The sequence below is a fragment of the Stegastes partitus genome, unplaced genomic scaffold (assembly GCF_000690725.1).
Source record: "Stegastes partitus isolate 25-593 unplaced genomic scaffold, Stegastes_partitus-1.0.2 Scaffold1993, whole genome shotgun sequence".
Taxonomy (NCBI): domain Eukaryota; kingdom Metazoa; phylum Chordata; class Actinopteri; family Pomacentridae; genus Stegastes; species Stegastes partitus.
The window spans coordinates 56,502-77,961 of NW_007579724.1; the positions used below are offsets into that span (position 1 = coordinate 56,502).

General features: G+C 40.6%; 1 protein-coding gene across 1 annotated transcript; it reads right to left on the reverse strand.

The window, feature by feature from the left end:
- Positions 1–4,684: 4,684 nt before the first annotated feature.
- Positions 4,685–20,257, reverse strand: LOC103373484 (poly [ADP-ribose] polymerase 6). Its single transcript, XM_008303381.1, has 22 exons — positions 20,214–20,257; positions 19,623–19,700; positions 17,485–17,579; positions 16,778–16,838; positions 16,482–16,572; positions 16,243–16,309; positions 15,834–15,983; positions 14,369–14,519; positions 13,791–13,844; positions 13,274–13,369; positions 12,895–12,987; positions 12,565–12,690; positions 12,236–12,301; positions 11,872–11,939; positions 11,390–11,438; positions 11,111–11,223; positions 9,593–9,665; positions 7,773–7,842; positions 6,798–6,877; positions 6,415–6,478; positions 5,826–5,910; positions 4,685–5,083 (listed from the first exon to the last, which is right to left on the reverse strand). Exons 1-22 carry the CDS (start codon positions 20,214–20,216, stop codon positions 4,981–4,983), a joined length of 1,836 nt encoding a protein of 611 aa, XP_008301603.1. The 5' UTR covers positions 20,217–20,257; the 3' UTR covers positions 4,685–4,980.
- Between the last annotated feature and the right edge of the window lie 1,203 nt (positions 20,258–21,460).

Sequence of the window (21,460 nt, forward strand, 5' to 3'; positions counted from 1 at the left end):
ATCATTAGACGCCGGTTCCCGTTGCACTCCCGGGAATTCACCACACCTGCTCAACAAGTGCAACCGCACTGTCATGTACCCAAATACCTCTTTTGTTTTGTGTCACTGCATAAATTGCCGCTGTGTCTCGGCGAGAGCACTGCCGAGAGAAACTCCTGTACATTTATCCTACTTGGCGAATAAAGTGATTCTGATTCTGATGTGTCCCCCAAACTCTGCCCTCTAGTCTCTCTCTCTCTCTCTCTTAAGTCCATCTATCTCTCTGCCTGGCTGGCCAGCCTGTCTTCTGGTCTCGTCTACCTCTTTGTCTCTGTCCCGGGGGCCTCCACAGCGTGCAGAGTAGCCTGCGAAGTCTTAACTCAAACGAGACCCCTTCGCGCCCCGTTAAACCACCGACCTTCTCTGTCACTCCTGTCGCCCGCTGCTGCCGACGACGGGGGCCTGAGCTGCAAGCTAAGAGACCCTGAGCTCAATAAAAGTGTGGGTGATTAAACAACTCCCTGTAATTGCTCCTTTTGTGCAGGAATCAAACGGTCACACTTATTACGGAGGCAGGAGAGAGGGAGGCTGGGAGCAGTAGCTTCCGCCGAGGGCCAGACACCCTCGGTGACCCTCTGCCCTCCCGTCACTACTCCTTTATCTGACCAAACAACCACAGTGTGTGTGTGTGTGTGTGTGTGTGTGTGTATGTGTGTGTGTGTTTACCTGCATGTGTGTGCGCTAATGCCCTATGTGTATCTGCCAGTGTGTACGTTAAGTATGCAAAGAAAAGTCATCGAAACAAAGGCCGAGCAGAATAACACCAGAGCTCCCCTCAGTGGTCAAAGGTTGAACTACACGTGTAAAAGCCCTGGTTTGGATCTAAGCGATTTGCAGTTGTGTGCTACCAGCCAGCTGGCTTTGGTAATGGGGGACAAAGCCAAACCAGGGGACCATGTCCAACATGAAGGCTGGGTTTCAGAGATCATAGTAACACGTGAATCACACACATCATCTGCTAGTCGCACACGTACGTACAGACATCAGCACGAGGGCCCAGCCGCAGACCCCGTCAAATGGGTCGGCTCACCAAAGGGAGGGGCCCAATTACAGTAGCCGCAAATACACACATAAAGTGCCTTTCAAGGGCCCATGAGTGCTTCAGCTTCCCTGTGATTATGCCCACTCTCTACACACCCAGCACTTGTCGTACACATACAGGGGCCTCCTGTGCCAAAACAGCCATCAGACCGGACTTTTGCAGCGGAGCAGCGATGAGATGTGTTCAGCTGGTTTGAAAGAAGAGAGCTTTCTGTGGTCAGGGGGATAGCGAGACAAACCGAGAGAGGGAGGGCGGCGCGAGCATTCGGCTGGTCAACAACTATTAGTGATCTGCGTCTCGTTGAGGTGAAAGCATACCCTGTAATATTTTAACCAAGACAGATTAGATTTAAAGAAATCAATAAAAACTTGAATGAACTTGTGATGCAGCAAATTGAAAACATTTAGAGGTAGTTTTAGCGAGCCTGTAAGTACTGCAGCATATGCCCGTGTGGCGGCCTCTCCTGCACCACTTCCCCCTGAACTAAATCAATTACTTTTGAAAGGAAAATCAGTTTGAATGGAGGAGGTGCTGCTTAAGAACATTAGACGCTGGTGTTATGTTTCTTTCACCTACTTCTTTTAAAAACAGCTTAGAATTGTATGGTGCAAGGTACAGATGGTATGCGTAGCAGAACATAACTAAGTAACCAGTTATTTATATTTGTACTACTATCTTAGCAACTACAGATGCAAAGCAGCAATAACTTAATCTAGACCAAAACAACTTCCCTATTTGTATGAAATTGTTTTGTGCATAATTCCTGTGGGAAAAAAATGTAATTAATTAAATTATTACAACTATTTTCTAAGTGCACAAGATGCTTTTCTTTAGTTATCACCAAACCTCTCCTGCAAATTTGCAACACCGCGTATTAGCAAGTATTTTATGTTAGAGTTCAGTGCAATTTTAATCTACAACTACTTCACTTTGTGTTACTCTTCCTGCTTCAGCAACAATAACATATTATTACATATAAAGAGGAATAATTACATGTCAGTGCCATGCTTTGTGACATAAACAAGTAAATTGTATTCATATCAATTATAATGATTTTTTTTTCTTCCCCATGACAGGACAAAATGGCTCTGGGACTATAAGTGCTGATTGAAGATCATTGACTTACGTCACCACATAAACCTGGAATTGAGTAAGTCTGCGAAGCATAATTACACAAAACAGTATAATTCGTCTATTATAAGCTCTCAATCTTTTTCAAGTAATTATACATGTGAGTTATGGATACGTCAAAGTAAAGTTTGAGCTTCGGACTAGGCTTCAAATAGACCAGAGGCTGTCCGTGTCTAAGGTGGTGGAGTAATAGTGCCCTCTTCTGCTTAAAATGCTGCCGCCGAACCTCAGCAACAACACACATTTCCATAGTCAACGCTCACACTGTTTTTTTCCCCCCCACAAAGATATCAAAGAAAATGAGGCTATGTGTAAAACTGTGCAAAATCAGGCTTTATTCTTTTCTTTTTTCCTTTTTTTTTTTTTTTTCCCTCCTGCATTGCCGCCTTTCATCTTCGTCATAATCACCATCATTGTCGTCAACATCATCTTCGAAAACATTACTCACCGGAGACAGACAGCGAGAGAACAGATTCTCAAAGAGACTCGCTGCTCGAGCCTCTTGACAAAAACAGGCATCATCTATTAGCAGAGTCCCGCAACACAATGGGTCAGCTGTACATGTCCATCTCTTTCCGGTGCAATACATTTCAACAGGATCCCCAGTGTCCGTATTTACAATTTGTTTTCCTTTTCAGTGCCTCAGAGTCCATTCAGTAGTCAAGAGTTTCAGTTCCAGGAGACAATGACAGCCCACCTTTAGTACAGACATAGTTAGGATGTTGGATATTATAGTCTTGCTGACTCCATAAATATTTATTTTATCACTTCTTCTTTTCCTCCGCTACCCGTCTAACGCAGGTCCGAGGACAGTCGATTTCTCCAGCTTAGGCAAACGTTGAATAAGTGCAATGTCTAGTATAATGTCAAGAAAATACAAAGCCACACATACATACATACATACATACAGTACATGACTAACTGATAAACTTGATTAGCTATACAAGGTTGCCATTCTCCAAGGTGAAACCAAAAAAGTTGCACATTAACGCACCTCTATAATATCCAGGATCCGTTAGTTTAGAAGTGAGAAGGATGTGCGCTCACCTGGACTGGATACCGTCTGTAAATAGTTTTGGAAAATTGTCCATGATTTTCTGTACAATGGATTTTGTTCTTTCAGAATCCAGTGGTCAGTGTACTCAAAGAGGTTTATTTTAAAATAAAATTCTCTCCACTGGATTTTAAGTAGAGATGACTAAAAAAAAAATGATGATACATGACCGATTATGGTTGTCTTTTAACAGAGAACATAAGTAACGGATGTTCACAGACTAAATCCATCCACCTGTTTTATTCCTTTTTTTTTTTTTAATTTCAGTGAGTGAGAGGATAGTCATCTGTATGTTTTATCAGTATGTCTTTATATTGCTGTTGTTCAGGGGTAAGTCTGATGGTTTCAGTATGACGAGTTTTAGCCTGATGTGTTTTACATTAAACAATATTTGACAATTTAGGAGACACGAAAACAAACGCACTGCAACTGGGCCTCGATGCACTCTTACCCACTGTTTAGTTCAAGAACTGCACACCCCATGAGACTTTGACAAACCCTTTAAAAAAAAAAAAAACCTACAGCAGAGGAAAATATTATCCACTTTATCGGAATTGTTGAGTGGAAACTAGAGGAAGAGGCTATCCTCAGCACCAAAACATGAAAGAAATCCATCTAAAAGCAGCAAAAAGCTCAAGTGTTGGGTGTTGATTCTCAGTGAGATCAGTAGTAATGCCAGCCCTTTAACACTGCAGGCCTTCATTTCATAAAACGTTAATAGCAAAAATATTCACCGAATGGATCTTTAAGAAAAATTTGACCGTTGTTCTCATTGAAACCTGCAATGCTGCACTTTTGTCCTGTCAAAAAACAAAAAAAAACAAAATCTAAAAATCCTTTTCATTTGCTATTTGGGGGCTGCAAGTGTTTATAAAAGTGCTTCATCAATCAGAACTGTCCTAATTCTACAATGACAAATCATAATAACCAGATTTTTACATAATGTCGTCAGAAACAAAGTGCTTATAGTGAATGTAACTTGAGTTCAAGCCACACCTCGCTTATTAGATTCCTTCTGCTTTATCCAGTGGACAAGGACAAAACAACAGAGTAATGCTTGCCCCTCAGATAACCGTGTCACACACCTTAATTCATGTCATTAGTTAAAGAATATTGAATAAGCTGATGAGCGATAATGACTTTGCAAACACAATAAGAGAACAAACTTCTATGCGCATGTAAATCCATCACTTATTTGCCACAAAGGGATCTATTATTAGTCGGAATGGTTATTTTTTTAATTATATATTCACAAAGAGAAATGATAAATGGAGATAATTAGTCCAAGGGATCAGTAAGATTGGAGCAGGAAAAAAAAAAAGGAGAAAGCCCAGTCAACCCAAGTTCAGGGGTGTGTGTGTGTGTGTGTGTGTGTGTGTGTGTGTGTGTGTAATTCCAGTGACTACTTTTTTTTCTTCATCAGTGTTCTGTAAATGCCACGAACATAGAAAAGCAGACTTTAACCAGGTTAAACCTAACTGAAGGTCAAATGAACACGTAATGTGTAACCGTTGTGAGAGGAACAAAAAGAGGGAGAGGAAAACGAGAAGACCAGAACAAAACATCTTCAGAAAATAATGTGCTCAAAGAGCTGCCTCGTCCTTCAGTACCAGGCCCGAGGACAGCTCGCCCAAACATTCGCTCTAACTGTCTTCCTGCCTGTGTGCCTCCACCAGAGAGACGTATGGATCCAAGCGCCGCTGGTGAACCTCCATTAGCTGGAGTAGATCTGGGTCCCAATCACACGCATGATCTCCTTCTGCACCTTAGGCTCTTGGGTGTTGATGTTGGCATCTCCTACTTGGCCATCTTCATACCTGCACATGTACAGGTTATTTTAGAATTCTGTTAAACAAGGTTAGTTTTAACACCTAGTCTTGCTCGATTACCTTCACTTTCTCCTGCATGCTGCTGTAACACTATCTGGTGGTGCTAGTTTAAAGTCTATTGTTTTCCCCAAGTTAAGATTAAGGCACATGATCAAAAAAATAAGCTTTCCATACTTCTGCAAGTTGCCCCCTGTCTAAAAGATCTGCAGATGTCATTAGGCGTGACACAACACAGCTTCTAGTTTTTATTCTAACCATATCATCCATTTGTTCATGCTGAAAAACACAACCACACACACAGAGCTCCAGTTCAGAGTTCAATTATATTTAGCTGTGATTTCAGTTTGATTGCAGGACGTCTCAAACCTAATTTCCAACTCAGAAGGCAGCAGTAAACACGATAATAGACTTTGCCATCTGGTGAAAAAAAAAAAAAAAAGTCTCTGACCTGAGAGGAACTGAGTTTAGTCGAATGGTAGCACCACTCAGCAGAATTTATTTACTGCTCCATTAAAAAGGATGATGAAGGACAACTGTAGTTCTTCATTAAATTACTTTTATCACGTATAGTTTAGCAGATTACACACACACACACAAAAACTGAACATGGGTGGCGAACTGCATTTTTAACCGCGATAACGATTATAATATTTGCTCCCTGGTTGCTATGTCAACTCTTTCGATGAATATGCATTAATGAAATTATCACGGAGTTGCAGGGAATACTTACACAAAAAAGAAGCGAGTACAGACGTGGTCGGATACCGGACACACCCAGATGTTGCCGTGTTTCTGCAGATCCTTGGATGTGATAACTGTTCAGCAGAGAGAAGCACGTTTTACTTAATTGCAAAATTAAAAACTGCAATTAGTATGTACTGTTCTTTATTGTTATTCCATCATTGCTGCTGGTTGTAGCCGTGGTGTTGCGACTGTTTTTTTTTAAACGGAACATAAGCTGCACTTCAGCTTAAGTTATTATCCTGAATGATCCGCTGTATTTCTTTTTATTGTTTTCTCCAATAATGACAATGATGACCATATAATTGCTATGACTTTTTAAAGTATAATTGCACATTAATACACTTGTCACATTATCCGGTTTTATTTAGACTGTAATGGCGTTTTAATTTCATTCCCTCGCTATTATACTTTTGTTTGGTGAATGTTTTTCACATTTGATAAAGGGGAGATTTTATTGACTAAAACACTGTGTTTACATCCATCAAGACACACACATCAGAGTGTATTAATCAAACAGTCTAATGCCACATATTAACTGCACTTTAAAGCGCATTATACCTTGTGCGGGCTATTACCTTCACAGAGAGCGATGCAGTTCAAGTTTCGACTCTGAAGGAACCGTGATTGTATTGGACGGCTCTATTGAAAAAGACACAGCAGTGAGTTAGTTGCTACAGTAACGAGCGTGATCTAACTGAGGTACCCAGAGGACCCCTGTAACACTGATAATAACCAGCACTGAAGCCGAACAGTGTGCGGCGGTCAGAAACATGGCAGAGTGATTACAAGAAATGTTTGAAGTGTACAAACCGTTCTAAAATACAACCCTCATCCAGCAATCAGGGATGATTTCTATTCAGGCTTCTACTTGCTCCATGCCTCTGCTCCTTTGTATGTAATAAAAATCTTTTTTTTTGTCATACATACACTCTATGTGAGGATGAAATGTGTCCCTCACCTGTGGTATGGTGTTCATCCTGTTGTAACGCTGCACTAGTTCGTCTTTGGTGGGCATGCGGTGCTGTCCTTTCCCCATTCCTACAAGAAACAGCACACAGCCGGACAACAACTCTCAGTTAGAACGACCTTACTGCAAGTCACTCAAGCTGTGAAAAACCTTCCTCTAGTGGTCTTGAACTCTTTGTACGGAAAAATTATTACCCATAAGTCTAACCTTCATGGGAAGGTTACTGGTCCAAAATGCTACCAAATATATATGACATAAAAAAGCCAAATAAAATCCAACATCCAGCAATAAAACAAAGTGAATGCAGCGAGTACAACTTTTTTTTTTTTGATCTATCTTTTAAAAAGTACTATCAAGTTCAAACAAAGTGTAGTTGATGCCCAAAACTGTTACTTAAAAAATATATTATTATCATTATTTAGCTAACAATATAGAATTTCCTACAAATTTACCAAGTTGTGAAATGTTTACAGTGCATGTGGGCTCCACTGGCAACCCACGGCCCTGATGTCCCCATAACGACCACAAAAGCCTACCACGCCAGACCTGAATTCAACTTTATGTTTCAGTGGAAATAAATGGAGAAATACGGTGCAGACGGAACCATTTAAATGTCTCTAACATCACCACCCCACAAAAAGAAAAACCATATAAAAAGCCAACGAGGAACAAAGTGACACACACAGATCCCCTTGACAGCCCTATTGTACACAGCCACAACATAAAGTATGGTATGGCAGGTGGCACGCAAGCTCAGAGGCCCGAGGCCCAGAACCCAAAATGGACACACAACACAGTACAGCACAATAAGATAGCATGGAAAGCTCCCGCACGTGAAAATGGAGTGTTCCGGGATGACAGTCAGGCCATGTTACAAACACACGAGGGCACTCAGTGAACATGGTGGAAAAAAAGTGCGAGGGGAGGCCGGTGGGGTCGGAGTGGCGAGGAATGAGCCGTTCCTACCTGAATATCCAAAAGATATGCTGGAGATGGGGCTCAGATAGATGCCCTTTCCATACGCTGCCCCATGCAGCTTGGGTTTGAAAAGAGCAGGAAGGAAGGAAGGGTGACTGAGCAGTTGCACAGGACAACCTTGCATATACACTCATGGATGCACTCACGCGCACAATTCATACCAAACCTCGAAGTTAAACCATAGAAAAGTCTATATAATAAGTAAGTGTTTAATATGTTTCTGCGACAGTTTGTCTGGCAAACCCCACCGAACCGAGCATACGAAACACACCCACGCACACATGTGCCAATATCCAGATGGAGGACAGTGACTAGCAAAAGTGCCAAAGAGAGAAAAGACAGTTGAGTTATTCCAGTAATCTGAAACGGCTCCTATAATTCACACAGTCACACCTTTAAACTTCTTACATTCCTGTGGAGATCATCTTGAATTTTGTGAGCGACATTCATGCGTAAAATGTTCAGGTATTCAAGCGATGCTCGCATGACGAATGAGACGTATGGGATGTGTGCTGGCGTGAAGGTAAAAGAGTGAGGATGACTGATAGCGATGGTGAGCCTTCACACAAGAATGTCCGTAATGAGGGGAAACAGAAGGACCACAGAGAAACAAGAGGAAGAACAAAGAGCGACTCGACAGTTCGGGAATACGTGAGGGAGACGGAGCTCGGGACGTTGCACATCTGGAAGAAATGAAAAGGAACAACAGACACGAGTTTTTGGGGGTTTTTTTGCGCGCGTGTGATGGCTGGAGCTGGAGGCAGACTCAGTCCTCCTCCTCCTCCTCCTGTGGAACACAATGACAGAGGAAGGGTGTCAATGCTCAAGGTGAAACGGAGAGGAGAAGGGAGGGGAGGGGGGGGAGAGAGGCGGATGAGCACCGAGGCGAGATCAAAGATGGTGAGTTCAAAAAGTTGGAGAACAAAGAAGGCATAAATGAAACACATCAGCATGATAGAGCAATCACGGCCGACGTGAACGATTCAAAGATCCTTGAGATTTCAGATTTAATTGTGTTTAATCTATTTTCAGGACATGCCGGTGTATCTCCAAGCAGTCATTATCGGCCGCATAGTGCAAATGAGACAATTCTGTGCTCTCTGGTGCTCAACTATGCTTTTCTTGTTTTATTCATTTATCTTCTGCAGACCTGGGTTACAACCTTGGCAGAACAATATAAAGCTATAGATGTATGCAGAAATGAATAAAACAGGCGTATATTTTGGATATGGTTTTCTCCTTCTTTACTTGAAATGATCTTGCATATTCCCTCTGTGGATAATTGTTCCGCTGTGGTATTGACTAGTTTTAAATGAACTCTTTAATAATTTGATCTACTTTTTGTCCCAGGTTGGAATACAATACGGCCAGTTACTAACCTTCAACAGAAGCCCCTATTCACTCCGAGGAAGGCTGTACTCACTACCACAGAGCTTGTCCTTTGCATCCTTCAGCTTGAGACCTGGCCTACTCAGTGCTCTAGGTGGTTGACCCCAACAGGGCACACAGGCAGCCTCTTGACATCACAGCGGACACCACAGCCCACTCCCTATGTCCGACAACGGGGAGGGGACGTGCTGTCTGCTGCTGCCGGCGGACGAAAGAACGCGGCCCGGCATTGGCCAAGCGAATCTCCCAGTGTGCCCTGCTCGCTAACATGCCAATTGCAAAGCTGACGAAAGGGAAGCTGGCATCCATTAACTGCAAAAATGAATCAGCCGGACAGCGAGCCTGCTTTGTGTGAGAGCAGGTTTACTGTCCGAGAGGAGATGCATCGTAAATTCCAGCCAACTGCCAGGGTTACGTACCTGCAGTTTGGTGTAAGAGGCATTGACTAGTCCATTTCTCAGAACAGAGTGCCAGTTCTCTATATGGGAACCACTAGAGCAAGTGTAGAGAGAAGGAGAGATAAGAAGGAAAAGATAAAACAAGTGCTGTGTGAGTAGAAACAGCCTGGATCCCAGTGTGCAACCACTGAGGTGTAGTGGCTCAATCCATGCTGTTCGAGAATGTTGGAATGAAATAACATTTTGTTGTCTTTCCACCAACGTTCCTAAAATTAGATTTCCTTCTTTTAGTATTTCTGTTTTTAAACATGCTGCTATCGGTTTTCATGAACTAGATGGTTCTCTTTCATCGACTGGCAATAAGGAGCAGCAAGCAAATGGATATTTACTATAATCTTATTTATGATCATATTATTTGATGACTATGATAATTTCATGGGTTATTACTATCAGGTAAAACCTCAAGATTCACGAAGAGAGAAGATACAAGCTCTCTTCTACCAACCACAAAGCAGCTACTGTAGTCATCTATTTATACCACTTGTGCAAGGACATGTAAGGGCATTGTGTTACATCATCACAGTCCCTTTTCATTGTTTAATATTGAGAAATAAAGTACTAAAAGATCAAAGATGACAAGCTATCATTGCTGCCTTTTAGCACAAAACTGCATCTGCAACTGCATCTCCCAGTGCAGGTATCTGGATTATCTTAAAATAAAACACAACAGTGTCACGAGTGCTGTTATTTTTAACTGGTGTTGAAGCAGTATTAAGTCACTGTTCCCACATTTTTAGGTAGACACATAGGAAAGTTCCTAATTTCTCTTAATACATAGTTGTATGTCTTTACACTGACTGACTGATTTATATTTTGTATTTTCTATCTACGTCAATATAAAATGACGGCAGCCAGGCTAAATTAAATATTTGGCTGTCTTTTTTAAAAGAATTATTAAATTTGTTGTATTAACCAGCCTAAAGAGAGACTGTTAGCACTGTGTGTGCATTAGTTGTACCCTGCAAGTGCCCAGATGGGTCGTGTGTTTCTAAAATATTCAGCAGAGCCCCATCTGCTACAGTACAAATCTCTATCTCGCAGATATTGCTGGCTCCACACGCTGGCTAAGAAAGGTGGTTTTTCTGTCCAAGAGAATGGCCACTGCTCTGTGCTGTTGTTTGTTATGGTTCCATAAAAATCTGCTAGAGTGGCCCCTTCATCCACAACATAATGACCAGGTGTTACACTGAGACATGTTCATGCCTGACAGAGTGTACTTCTCTAATTCTAAATTATGCATGCATTTTAGTGACTATGCTTGATTTGAGATCAATTATTAACAGTATGTGATTTCTCACATTAGCTTTACTCGAGGACACATGCTTAGCAATATATAACTGCAAACTGTTTTCTGATGTTTTGAAACAGCCAAACCGAATTTAATTTATCAGCTTTTTAAGCCGTCAGCTTTTTAGGTCATTCGGTGAAAACGTAGAGTTTTTATGAAAAGCACGGTAGCTGATGGGAGGTGTAACTCACTGGAAGGCGAAGGTGCTGCCGTAAAGCTTCTTGGCAGTGCGAAAACGAGCTTCCTTGGCTGGGGGGCTGCTGAGCAGCAGGAACTGGTGGGAGGTGTGCATGAATTTCAGTTGCTATTACAATGAGATCATAAGGACGAGTGACAGTGAGAGAGAACGAGAGAGAAAAACAGACGAATAGAGAATGAGCATAAACCATCAAATTACACAACATAGCATTCAATTCACATTCAAATGAATTTGATAAAGGAGGCTTGAGGGTGTCATTCTGGTTTCCTACCCTACTGAGAGGCAGCTTGACGATATGAGACCTGTTACTGGAAATAATCCTGCAGAAACACAGTGAGGAGATAAAAAATAATAACAAAAGATATTGTAACAGAATATAAAGTATCCGGCATTGTGACACCACTTTGCTTGAATCACAATAGACCTTTTCCACAGGAGACATTTTGACTTGTCAAAACGCAGACATCCCAACATTGATGATCGCTCCATTCTTTTCAAGTGTTCTTATAGTATTGAACAAGCATCGACAACACCAGAGCCCTGAAACCAAAGCATCTAAACAGAACTTATCATTTCCGCCTGTGTTTTTACTGCTCTGACAAATCAAAATGTCTTCTCTGACAAAGGCATAAGCATTACTGTGCTGTCTGTGATCATTCAGCTAATATGTTGAAGACAAATGCTGTTAAAAAAAAAAAAAAAAGAAAACAAAGCAGAGTAAATCCATTTCTGGAGCAGATTCTCTCCACTCACCACTGTAGCAGGGGATGGGCCAGTGGGTCCAATTTGTCCATCTGTTTCTTGATCTCCAGATATGAACCCTGGAAAAAACACACACGCTTGTGGTGATTTTCAGCTTTTTCTTCCCAAAACCAAATGAGCAAGTGTTTAGAATCAGACATGTGGCGTAAATAACATGTAGCATGATTATTACTCATAGTATAATAGCACAGATTCAGGCCAGCCACAGTGGCTAAGGAAGCAGCAGGAAGAGTAGCACAGACAAGATGTCTCAATACATAAAATCCCACCATTGCAGCTCAAGCACATCAATACATGATAGTTGATACATCTACTATCTTTGCCATTCTCCCCCCCCCCCAGCTCCTCATTGTACCTGGGTCATTTCCCGGATGGACATAACACTATCCAGTGCTTTCTGCAGTCTTTCATAATTCTTCTTCTGTGTTCATCGGTTGAGCCAAACATCCATTGGGTGCAATGAGAGAGGGAACAACATACAGACGTCTAAGATCACTTGGAAATACAAAGGTTTGCTAAAAAAACAATACAATGTGAAGCTTTGCAGTCGTATTTTAAGTTCTGACTGCAGCTGTCGTTCTAATAGAGCATGCGTTGTGTTTTTTCAAATTAAATGTCATCACGGAATGAAATCTGAGTCTTGATGTCGCTGGTAATCACGATTCCAGCAGTGAGGATGCTGACCTTTGGGTTGAAGGCCAGCGTCTTGGGGTCATTGGGATCGACAACTGATGGGTAGGGCTCAAAGATGATGCTCTTACGAGGAGACTCAAGAGCAGCTCGACACATGGCCACAAGTAGGTCCACCACCTGCGAAGAGAGGTCATAAAGTCGGCTCAGTTTCAATATAAACCACAAATAATTAGAAACCATCATCAATATCTTGGGCGTTTTTGTTACTTAGATATAATCTAAGGGTTTGTTTTTTGTTTTTGTTTTTTAAAAATAAATAAATGATTTTAGAAAAAAAATAATCTAAATGATATTATGAGCTGTGTGTTGTGTTGTTGTCACCTCTGCTCCGGTGGCCACCTCCTCTGCAGCTCCAGACATCACACCCAGAGTGTAGAAGGAGAACACACACAGCTCCCTGGTGCACACAGCCGGCTGCATGAACACACACAGACGAAGATGGATGAAAACACACTCATTTCAGCGTGCATTGCTATACAATGAAAAGCACATTCATTCACACACTCTCTCCTCTCTCGCACGCTTCCATTATTGGAAAACCCATTAACAGGATCATATTACTGAAAGAGAAAAACATCCCGTAGATAATTTTTTTTTTTTTTTTTAGTAGTGATTTTTCCACTGATATGAAAAGGTTTATAAATCTGTGTTACACATCCATGTTACAAATCCTTATGTTCCTCTCTGCTGTCTCCGATACCTTCAGCATGGATCCATTCTGAAAGACGTGCTGTTCGTCACAGACCACACAGTACTCATTAAGCGTGGGGATCCTCTGTTCTGAATACTTCATTATCTGTTTGGAGAAAAGCACAGCAGTGTTCCCAGTTATAACTCCCACCTCCGGAACTGCCTCGCACTGGAGTTTGGCAGAGTTGTTACGACAGAACAGTTTTGGCTAGATTAATCCGGTTCCTGGAACAACACTGTCCTCTAGGCAGGTACACAATCTCCAGTATAAATAGCTAATATAACAGACAGGTTGTACACCGGGCCTTTATTGATGCTTACATACAGAGATACTTAAACGTTACAAGGAGACTTTTATAAATCACTTGCCAGATACTGTTTACTATTCTTATATACTGTACTTATAAACAATACCAGGATGTTTTATTGCTCTATAAATGCTCCACAGACTTTCTTCCTAAGCCCAATGACCCAGACAGGGCGTGTAACTGCCTTTATGAGGGGATTCATATCTTCTTGAATCTAACCTGCACTAAGAAGCCGTACTCCAAGGTAGGGATGTTCTTGCAGTGGCCGCCCGCCTGGGATGAGAAAAACAATTCAATCAGCTGCCTCGTGGTAATCTGCGCTGGGGCCCTGGCCGCCGGGACAGCCACAGTCTGATGAGTCAAGTGAAGACAAAGCATTATGGGAAAGGGCGCAGCAGCAGCAGCCATGTTACGGTAAAGGTAGGGAAAGGCTCAGGTTGGGAACAGTGCAGGTGGCGGGTGACTGAGAAGAGGGTCAGAGTGGGTCACGGTGGATTCAAACACAAGAGAACAATAGAAAGTGCCTAAAGTAGTGGAGCATTAACATTTTGCAGAGTTAAGAGGGATTTGGTAGAGCGTTATGAGTGTCTACATTAGCACTGTTACAAGTACATGTAAGGAATGTGAAGTTAAAAGTCTCAGAGTTGTAATAAAAACACTTTGACCATGCAAGTGAGAAACATTGTAGACAAATAAGCAGGAGTACAGTGGATTTTGTTAATGTACATCAATCACATTGAACAGTATTTGACATTCGGAGTCTAATTTGTCCAGACTGACTCTAATTTGACACTGACCTGGCTATTTGGTGGATAGCTGAAGAGCTCCCCTTTTGGGTTCTTCATGGTACATGAGATGGAGCGGTTCATCAGGCGCGTCACTCTCAGCTCAGGGACACTCAGCTTCCCTTTTAAAACTGTGTCTTGGATCAAAGGAAAACTTGGAGACCTGGCAGAGACCAAAACACATAACATGTCACTGGAAATCAAACCACTCTAAAGTTGTCTTTGTCCTCGTATAAGTTAAATAGAGGAAGGTTCGACCTCAGTGTAGACAGTCTTCAACTTACTGTAATGTTGCTTTGACTAAAATCTTATTAGTAATATCATATCCAAAATCTCATCAGCTCTAATCGTGTATGTTCAGCACCTGGTTGATTATAAAGAGACATTTCCTGAAGAAACACACACTCTGCTCTAGTCGCTCATGCTGCACTAACAGTACATACCAGCTCAGACAACTGAAATCTGTCTGGACAGTAGCTCAAGTCACTAACTGTTAAAATACAGGACCCAGCGTTCACTTCTACCATTGCTCTCAGTATATTATCCATGCACCCTCTTGACATGAGACTCCTGTCAAGCCGTGAGGATGTCAAGACAGCCTAGTAGTTAGTGAAGCTGACCTCCATCGAGTGGGCTGGGATTTAATCCCCTGTGCACCCATAACTGTCAAAGCATTCCTGAGTAAGTCAGAAACAAAGAAGAGTAGTTCCCCCCCAAGGGGAAATTAGTTGAGATTGTCACATTTTGAATTGAAGTCAACCTGCACAATGTTATGTCACAGCTTTCTTTCCTGTCCTCTTTGCGACATTTACCTTTTTCAGAGAGGCCTTAACAAAGTGTTTTTTTTTTTTTTTAAATCTCTATCTTATCTACATCCAAGTAAAGAAAATGCAAGTGCCAGGTGTTTTCGAAACACTGCGTATCATGAAACCCTAACGATCTGTTTGGTTCATTCATAAAATTAACAATGATGAAATGTATGTATATAATATTAGATTATTTCTGTCGTTCATCTGCAAATACAATCAAATACAATAAAAACCAATCAACTACGAATCATAGCGATGACAATTAAGATAAGACAATTCTTTAGTGATCCCTATAGGGGAAATTCAGGTTTATTATTCGGGATTATAATTACCAACCAGCTACGGATAAAGTTATTCTATTTTTTTTATTATTATTATTATTTCTATAAAACATTCTCAGAAAGTGAAAAGTTTTCAATAAAATGAAGAAACAGGAAAAACATTTGCATTACCCTTGGCCCAGATGTCCCCTGAATCCCTATTATTTTATCATTATATGAGTATATAATACAGTCTACAGTAATATCCAGTAATAGATAACAGAAATATGCATATTTATTCAATTTAGAATACTACAAATGTGATGGTAGTAAACTCTGGGTTGAAGTGTCAGTCCCTGGTTGTGTAAACGCCTTGACAGAGCTAGCGAGTGAGAAAGAGAGACCTACTTGGGGATGGGGGAGAAGATGCTGAGCCCGGCACGGAACTTCTTGATGGTTCCTCCGGCTTTGAACCAGCTGTGCCTCTTCTCCTGTTGGGCCTTGAGGAACTCATTACTGAGGTGCTTCCACTGCTGTGAGGTGAACGTGCTCAGGATCCTGCCATGTTACATGACAGGAGAGTCAGGAAGGAAGAAACGTGAGTGAACCTGTGTAGGCTGAATTACTCTTTCAATTCACTCCCAATGTACACCCTAACCTCAAAACTACTTTCTAAAAAAAAAAAAGAAAAAAAAAGGCTGCTGCTGCACATTTTGTTTACATTTTATAGGAAAATGGAGTTAAATTATGAAATCTATTATGCATAATTTCAGTAAAGCTACTGTTGGTGCCAAACATAACGGATCACATCACTTACTTTTTGAGCTGCAGGCCCAGGCTGAATCCTTCTTTATTTGAAGGCTGGAACACTTCTACTGATGGCTCTGAATAAAGATGACTAACATTATTACACAGCGCACAGATACACACAGACTCTTTCTTTTACTCTCCCTCTTGTGTAGCACATATTGTACTCACCTCCCACGCTCAGTGAGTGGCACAAATATCTAAAGTCCCTCCCAGAAAACCAACATCCACACTGACATCTTTACTCACCAGGTCCATCGAGGTACTGAGAAAGAGAAAAGCGTAGTCTCAGAATAATGGGCTCTGTTCTGATAACTTTCCAAGCTGTCGCAACCTCCTCCTGAGTCAGACACACACACGTACACACATACACACACAAATATACAGAGTTAGCATCCTAATTAGGGCCATTTCTCATTACATAAATAACTTATGAGCACACGATGCATTATAAATGATGTGTTACTTTGCAAAATGTCAACGTTGGAATAGTAATGGGCAAAGTCGGAGGAGGTGTTTGCAGTGAGATGAGAATGCTGACTCACATCTAAGAAACCGATGTTAATATGAAGATCGATGTCCACGTCATCGATGGTTCCATACTCCCTGTGCAGAGACAACAACAACAGATACAGTTCATTAATTATGCTATACTCCAACACTTCCAACAGTTTTTCCCCTGATGGAAGAAATAAGGGTTTTTGGCAGCCATGACAGCATCGCTTGTGTTGTTGTCACTTGTGAAGCTACGTGTGTGTGTGTGTTATCATGCAAAATGTGGCCTGGGAAATATCCGCTACTGTGCTAGCAGAAAGGTGATTTAGATCACTTTGGCAGATATTTCTGTCTGTTTTGCCAACAAAACATGCAAGATTCAGTCACAAAACTTTGCAGGTGAGCAGCTGAGATCATAATGAAGGCTGATGAGTGTGGTCTGACCAAGGAGTAATGAGTGCAATCATGTGACAATGCAGAAATAAATACAAGTTCCTGCGCACCCCCATAAACATGAATTCAGTCAATTCGGCCAAATAATGTATATGGTCAACTGCGTTCATTTATCAAACAATGATAAATAAACTATGCACACACACACACATACACACATCTGACTATTTGAATAACGAAGAAGGCACATCACTGTGTGGTTAGAGAACATCAACATGATGGTGTTATAACATGCAGTCATGAAACTTGACAGGTATTTAGCTGAGATTTAAATGAAGAAAAATGTGTGTCTGCGTATTCGTACCTGACAGAGACAGCACTGTCAGTGTAGATGTCTTTTACAGCCTCGATGTCTGCATCCAGTTGAGGGTGACGGTACAGGTCAGCGGCACAGCTTCCCTGCAACAAGCAGCACTGGTCACAGTTATAGCAGTGAATGAATTCTCAATGGTTCCCAGCCTTGTTTGTCAGACATATCCCCACACCCCACACACACACCCACAAATAACATTTAACAAAACTATACTTCACACAGTGCATCTGCTGTGTTCCAAATGTGCTCACTTGAAATTTCAAATTATTTACATGTAATCTTTTTAAACCCTATTAAATACAGAAAAGTGGATTTTGTTGTAATTTTCACAAAGCTGAAGGTCTTTGTGTCACTTTGAGCAATTTTTTAAAAACTAATTATGCACTAGTTTTAAATGTCCAATTAATTTAAGCCTTTCCTTGCTAGATAAGGAATACTTCATGTTAGCCAAAGACAGAAAGAAATATAATAATGTATTGGAATGAGATGTGTTCGATGTGTCAAACAGTATATATGGTATAATGCTCATTTTTAGGTTACAAAAACAAGGCTAACTTTTTCCATGATTGGTTTACAACATGTCATTTAAACATTTTTCATGGAGAACAGAATATTTGTTCATTACCACAAAAAGAAACCTCCAGTATTAATAATAACAGCTGACCCCAGTCTGTCATGCATGTTCCTGGTGTCTAGACTTGAAGTCAGACTCTCATCTCCTCAGCTCAAAGTGTGCAGAACAGATCCCACACTTCCGTCCTTATCTTCACTGCGCTGCTTTCATGTTCTCTGACTGAATTGAAATGAGCTTTACGTCCCAGACTGGATTTACATTTCAATCAAAAGACTCAGAAGATAACAGTAAAAAAGGGATAACTAACAGATTAAGATCTTATGTGGAAATGAAGCAATTTTTATGAGATAAGATGACAAGATGAGATAAGATGACACATTAAATGCTGGGTCTGGAAATGAATTTGACAAATGTTGCTTGGCATTTATAGTTAAGGTTGCACAGGGTGAAAGTACTAAAAGAAATAATCATGTGATGCCTAATTTGAGAAAGAATTCTACATTTACAGAAGCTGTCATGTATTTCACTGTTAAATATTTGATTTCGTGAGTTTGCAAACAGTCATATTTAAGACCAATCCCAAAACCTCGTAAAACAGTGACATATCCCGCTTCCCATGAATTAAGATGTTTGCCCTGCTACCAGTGAGGCATTAGGATGGAAATGTCACTCAGCTGGCCCATCTGTTCGACACCACCAGAGCAAAATATCTCAACAACTATTCACCACATTGCCATGACATTTGGCCCGAATATTCATAATCCCCAAAAGAACCATTCCAGATGAATTTGGTGAACCCTGCCTTATTGTTTGGCGCCACCTTTAGGACAAAAATTCCACTTGACCAACAATTGCGGCGGCTATGAGGGTATCTTGAAAAGTGGCATCTGGTTTTCTGTGTGTTAATCATACTTGTTAAAAGATGAATCTGTTTGATGGAAAGCTTTCCCATAGTGTCAGTTAGTCTAAAACATGAGTAAAAAACACTGTTCAAAAGCTAAACATCATGTATTTGTCAGATTGTTAGTTGTCACTTGACGGTGACGACCTCACTGTATTTTCTATTGAACCATCATCAAGTTGTATTTTATATATTTTTTAATCCACAGTGAGGCTTTAAGAATAACAGAAGGATCAAATATGTTCACTCTGACCAACATTATCTTTTTTGTGGCATGAAATTAAAAACACAAAAAAACACTATATGGGCCATTTGTCTGTGTTGACACTTTCCAAAACTTGTGAAAATTTTCTGTGCTTTTCTTGCTGCCAACAAATCACAGCAGTGGAATTAGCTAGTCAACAAAATACAGTTTTTTAGAGTTTAATGGGACAAAACTCAAATAATATCATTACTGCAAAAATACCTAATTTTAACAACTAGTTTGAGTTTCTACTGGTTATTGTACTTTTTTTTTTTCCAATTATGGCACAGTATTGTTTCAAAGTCTTAAAATAAAAATGAGGAAAAGACATCACAGAATAGCACTACTAATGAAAACACAATGTCAATATCCTGACAACACCAGATTCAACAGAGAGGTAACAGCTGTACCTGAATGCCATACAGGAACTGTTCCGATTCGTTCTCCCCGTCCGACTCCTCGTCTGTCCAACACTGGCCTTTGATGTCCTGTGGGCCCACACATTGTGAAAAGGCCATTATAGTGGAGCGGAAAGAAAATGCAACCTCTTTCTATCATCCTTTCATCTCACATCTCCCTATTTAGCCTTCCATTCAAGGGCTTCAAAACACTGCTTTATATAGCATCTCAAAGAGAGAGAAGGAGAGGCATGATTTATTTCCAAAAGACAGGATATTCTCTGAATCCAGCTTTCAAAAGAATACTCAAGTGACAATGAAAAGGATGACTTAACAAAAATATCTTTTTATTTGTCATTTCTAGCAAAACCTAAAACCCAGAGGTCCAGCTTAGTAAACCTAAGGTATTTGTCTCATTTATTACATGTAGATTAAGCTAGTATGAAACTGAAATGTCTATGGAAAGTCTGCCCCTCTGTGAATAGACACAACAATGTAATTTAATCTATTTTACAACCTTTTAAATATTAAATAAAAACATGAATGTCTGGCAAAGCGTAACCAAATACAATGGTTAAACCAATAGGATCCCAGCTCTCTTACCATTGGGTCTGCTGTTCATAGGGCTCTCTCAAACAGGTTTGGGCCTTTGACTACTGCCAACCATTGCAGCCTAATTCCAGGTGGAAGGAACGAGAACAGAAAACCGGCGAGCTTTGACTGGGCGCCTTTCTTTCGTGCCCTCCTCAGAATTACACAACCTTGGAGAACAGAAAAATAAAATTCAGCGAAGGAAAAAAAAAAAAAAAGAAAAACACATGAAACAAAAGAGGACATTGCCAATGATGCCATGCTTTGTAAATGGTGCCCTCCTCTTCTTTTCTTTAAATCGTCTGCACTTCACCTTGCCATGTATCCTAGCAACAGCCATCTCTGCCTCCTTTCAGAGTGGCATTAATCACTGTAGAGAGAATGTGTGGGAGATGTGTGCTGTACGTTCAGTACCCAGGATGTCTCCATTTCTTTGTTTATTTTTATTTTTTTTCCAGGAACTTTGTCTATTAATATCTAACAGCACCAGAGGTTGTTACACCTTTATAAGCGCACAGCCAAAACAGCACTTCTACTGATATCAGTGTATTGTTTGACTGTTTATTTTTTTGATTTTTTTTATTCTTATTATAAATATGTCTCGCAAACAAACACAAAACATGCCACATAATTTCCTGGGTTGACATAAACAGAGCACATTGTGGCTACAGGGTGTTGAGCAAAGTAACGTTAACATGAGTAAATAATGGTTGTGTTTTAAAGAAACTACAACTGTCACAATGATAACAAAATAAACAGCCATATTGTCCAGACTTAGAGATAAATTATAGCTAAACAAGATGACAAACTACAACAACAAAAAAACAACATCACTGACACGACAACAACGATACACTTTGTACCTTACAGAAGCCCAACATTTTTTCTGTTAGACATGTAAACAATGAGAATGGTACCCTGGCCACCTGTACTGTGTCTTATTTCATTCTGCAGCATCAAAATACAAACTACGATTCATAGATCTGATTCCAAATTGAACCAAAATATTTTGAAAAATTACAGAATGGATCGTGTGCTAACAAAGACTGGATGGCAGCATAGCTTAGCACTACAAGACAGGGCGCCCAACAAAACCGACATGCATGAAGGCGTCTGGTATAAATAGGTCAATATAATCAAAAGAACACCATTTTTTTTCCATTTTCTCTTTGTTCCTGCCACTGACTGAGCAGTTTTTCCCACACGTCAGTACAAAATACACATAGCACTGTGCTTTTGTTCCTCTGATCATTCTGTTT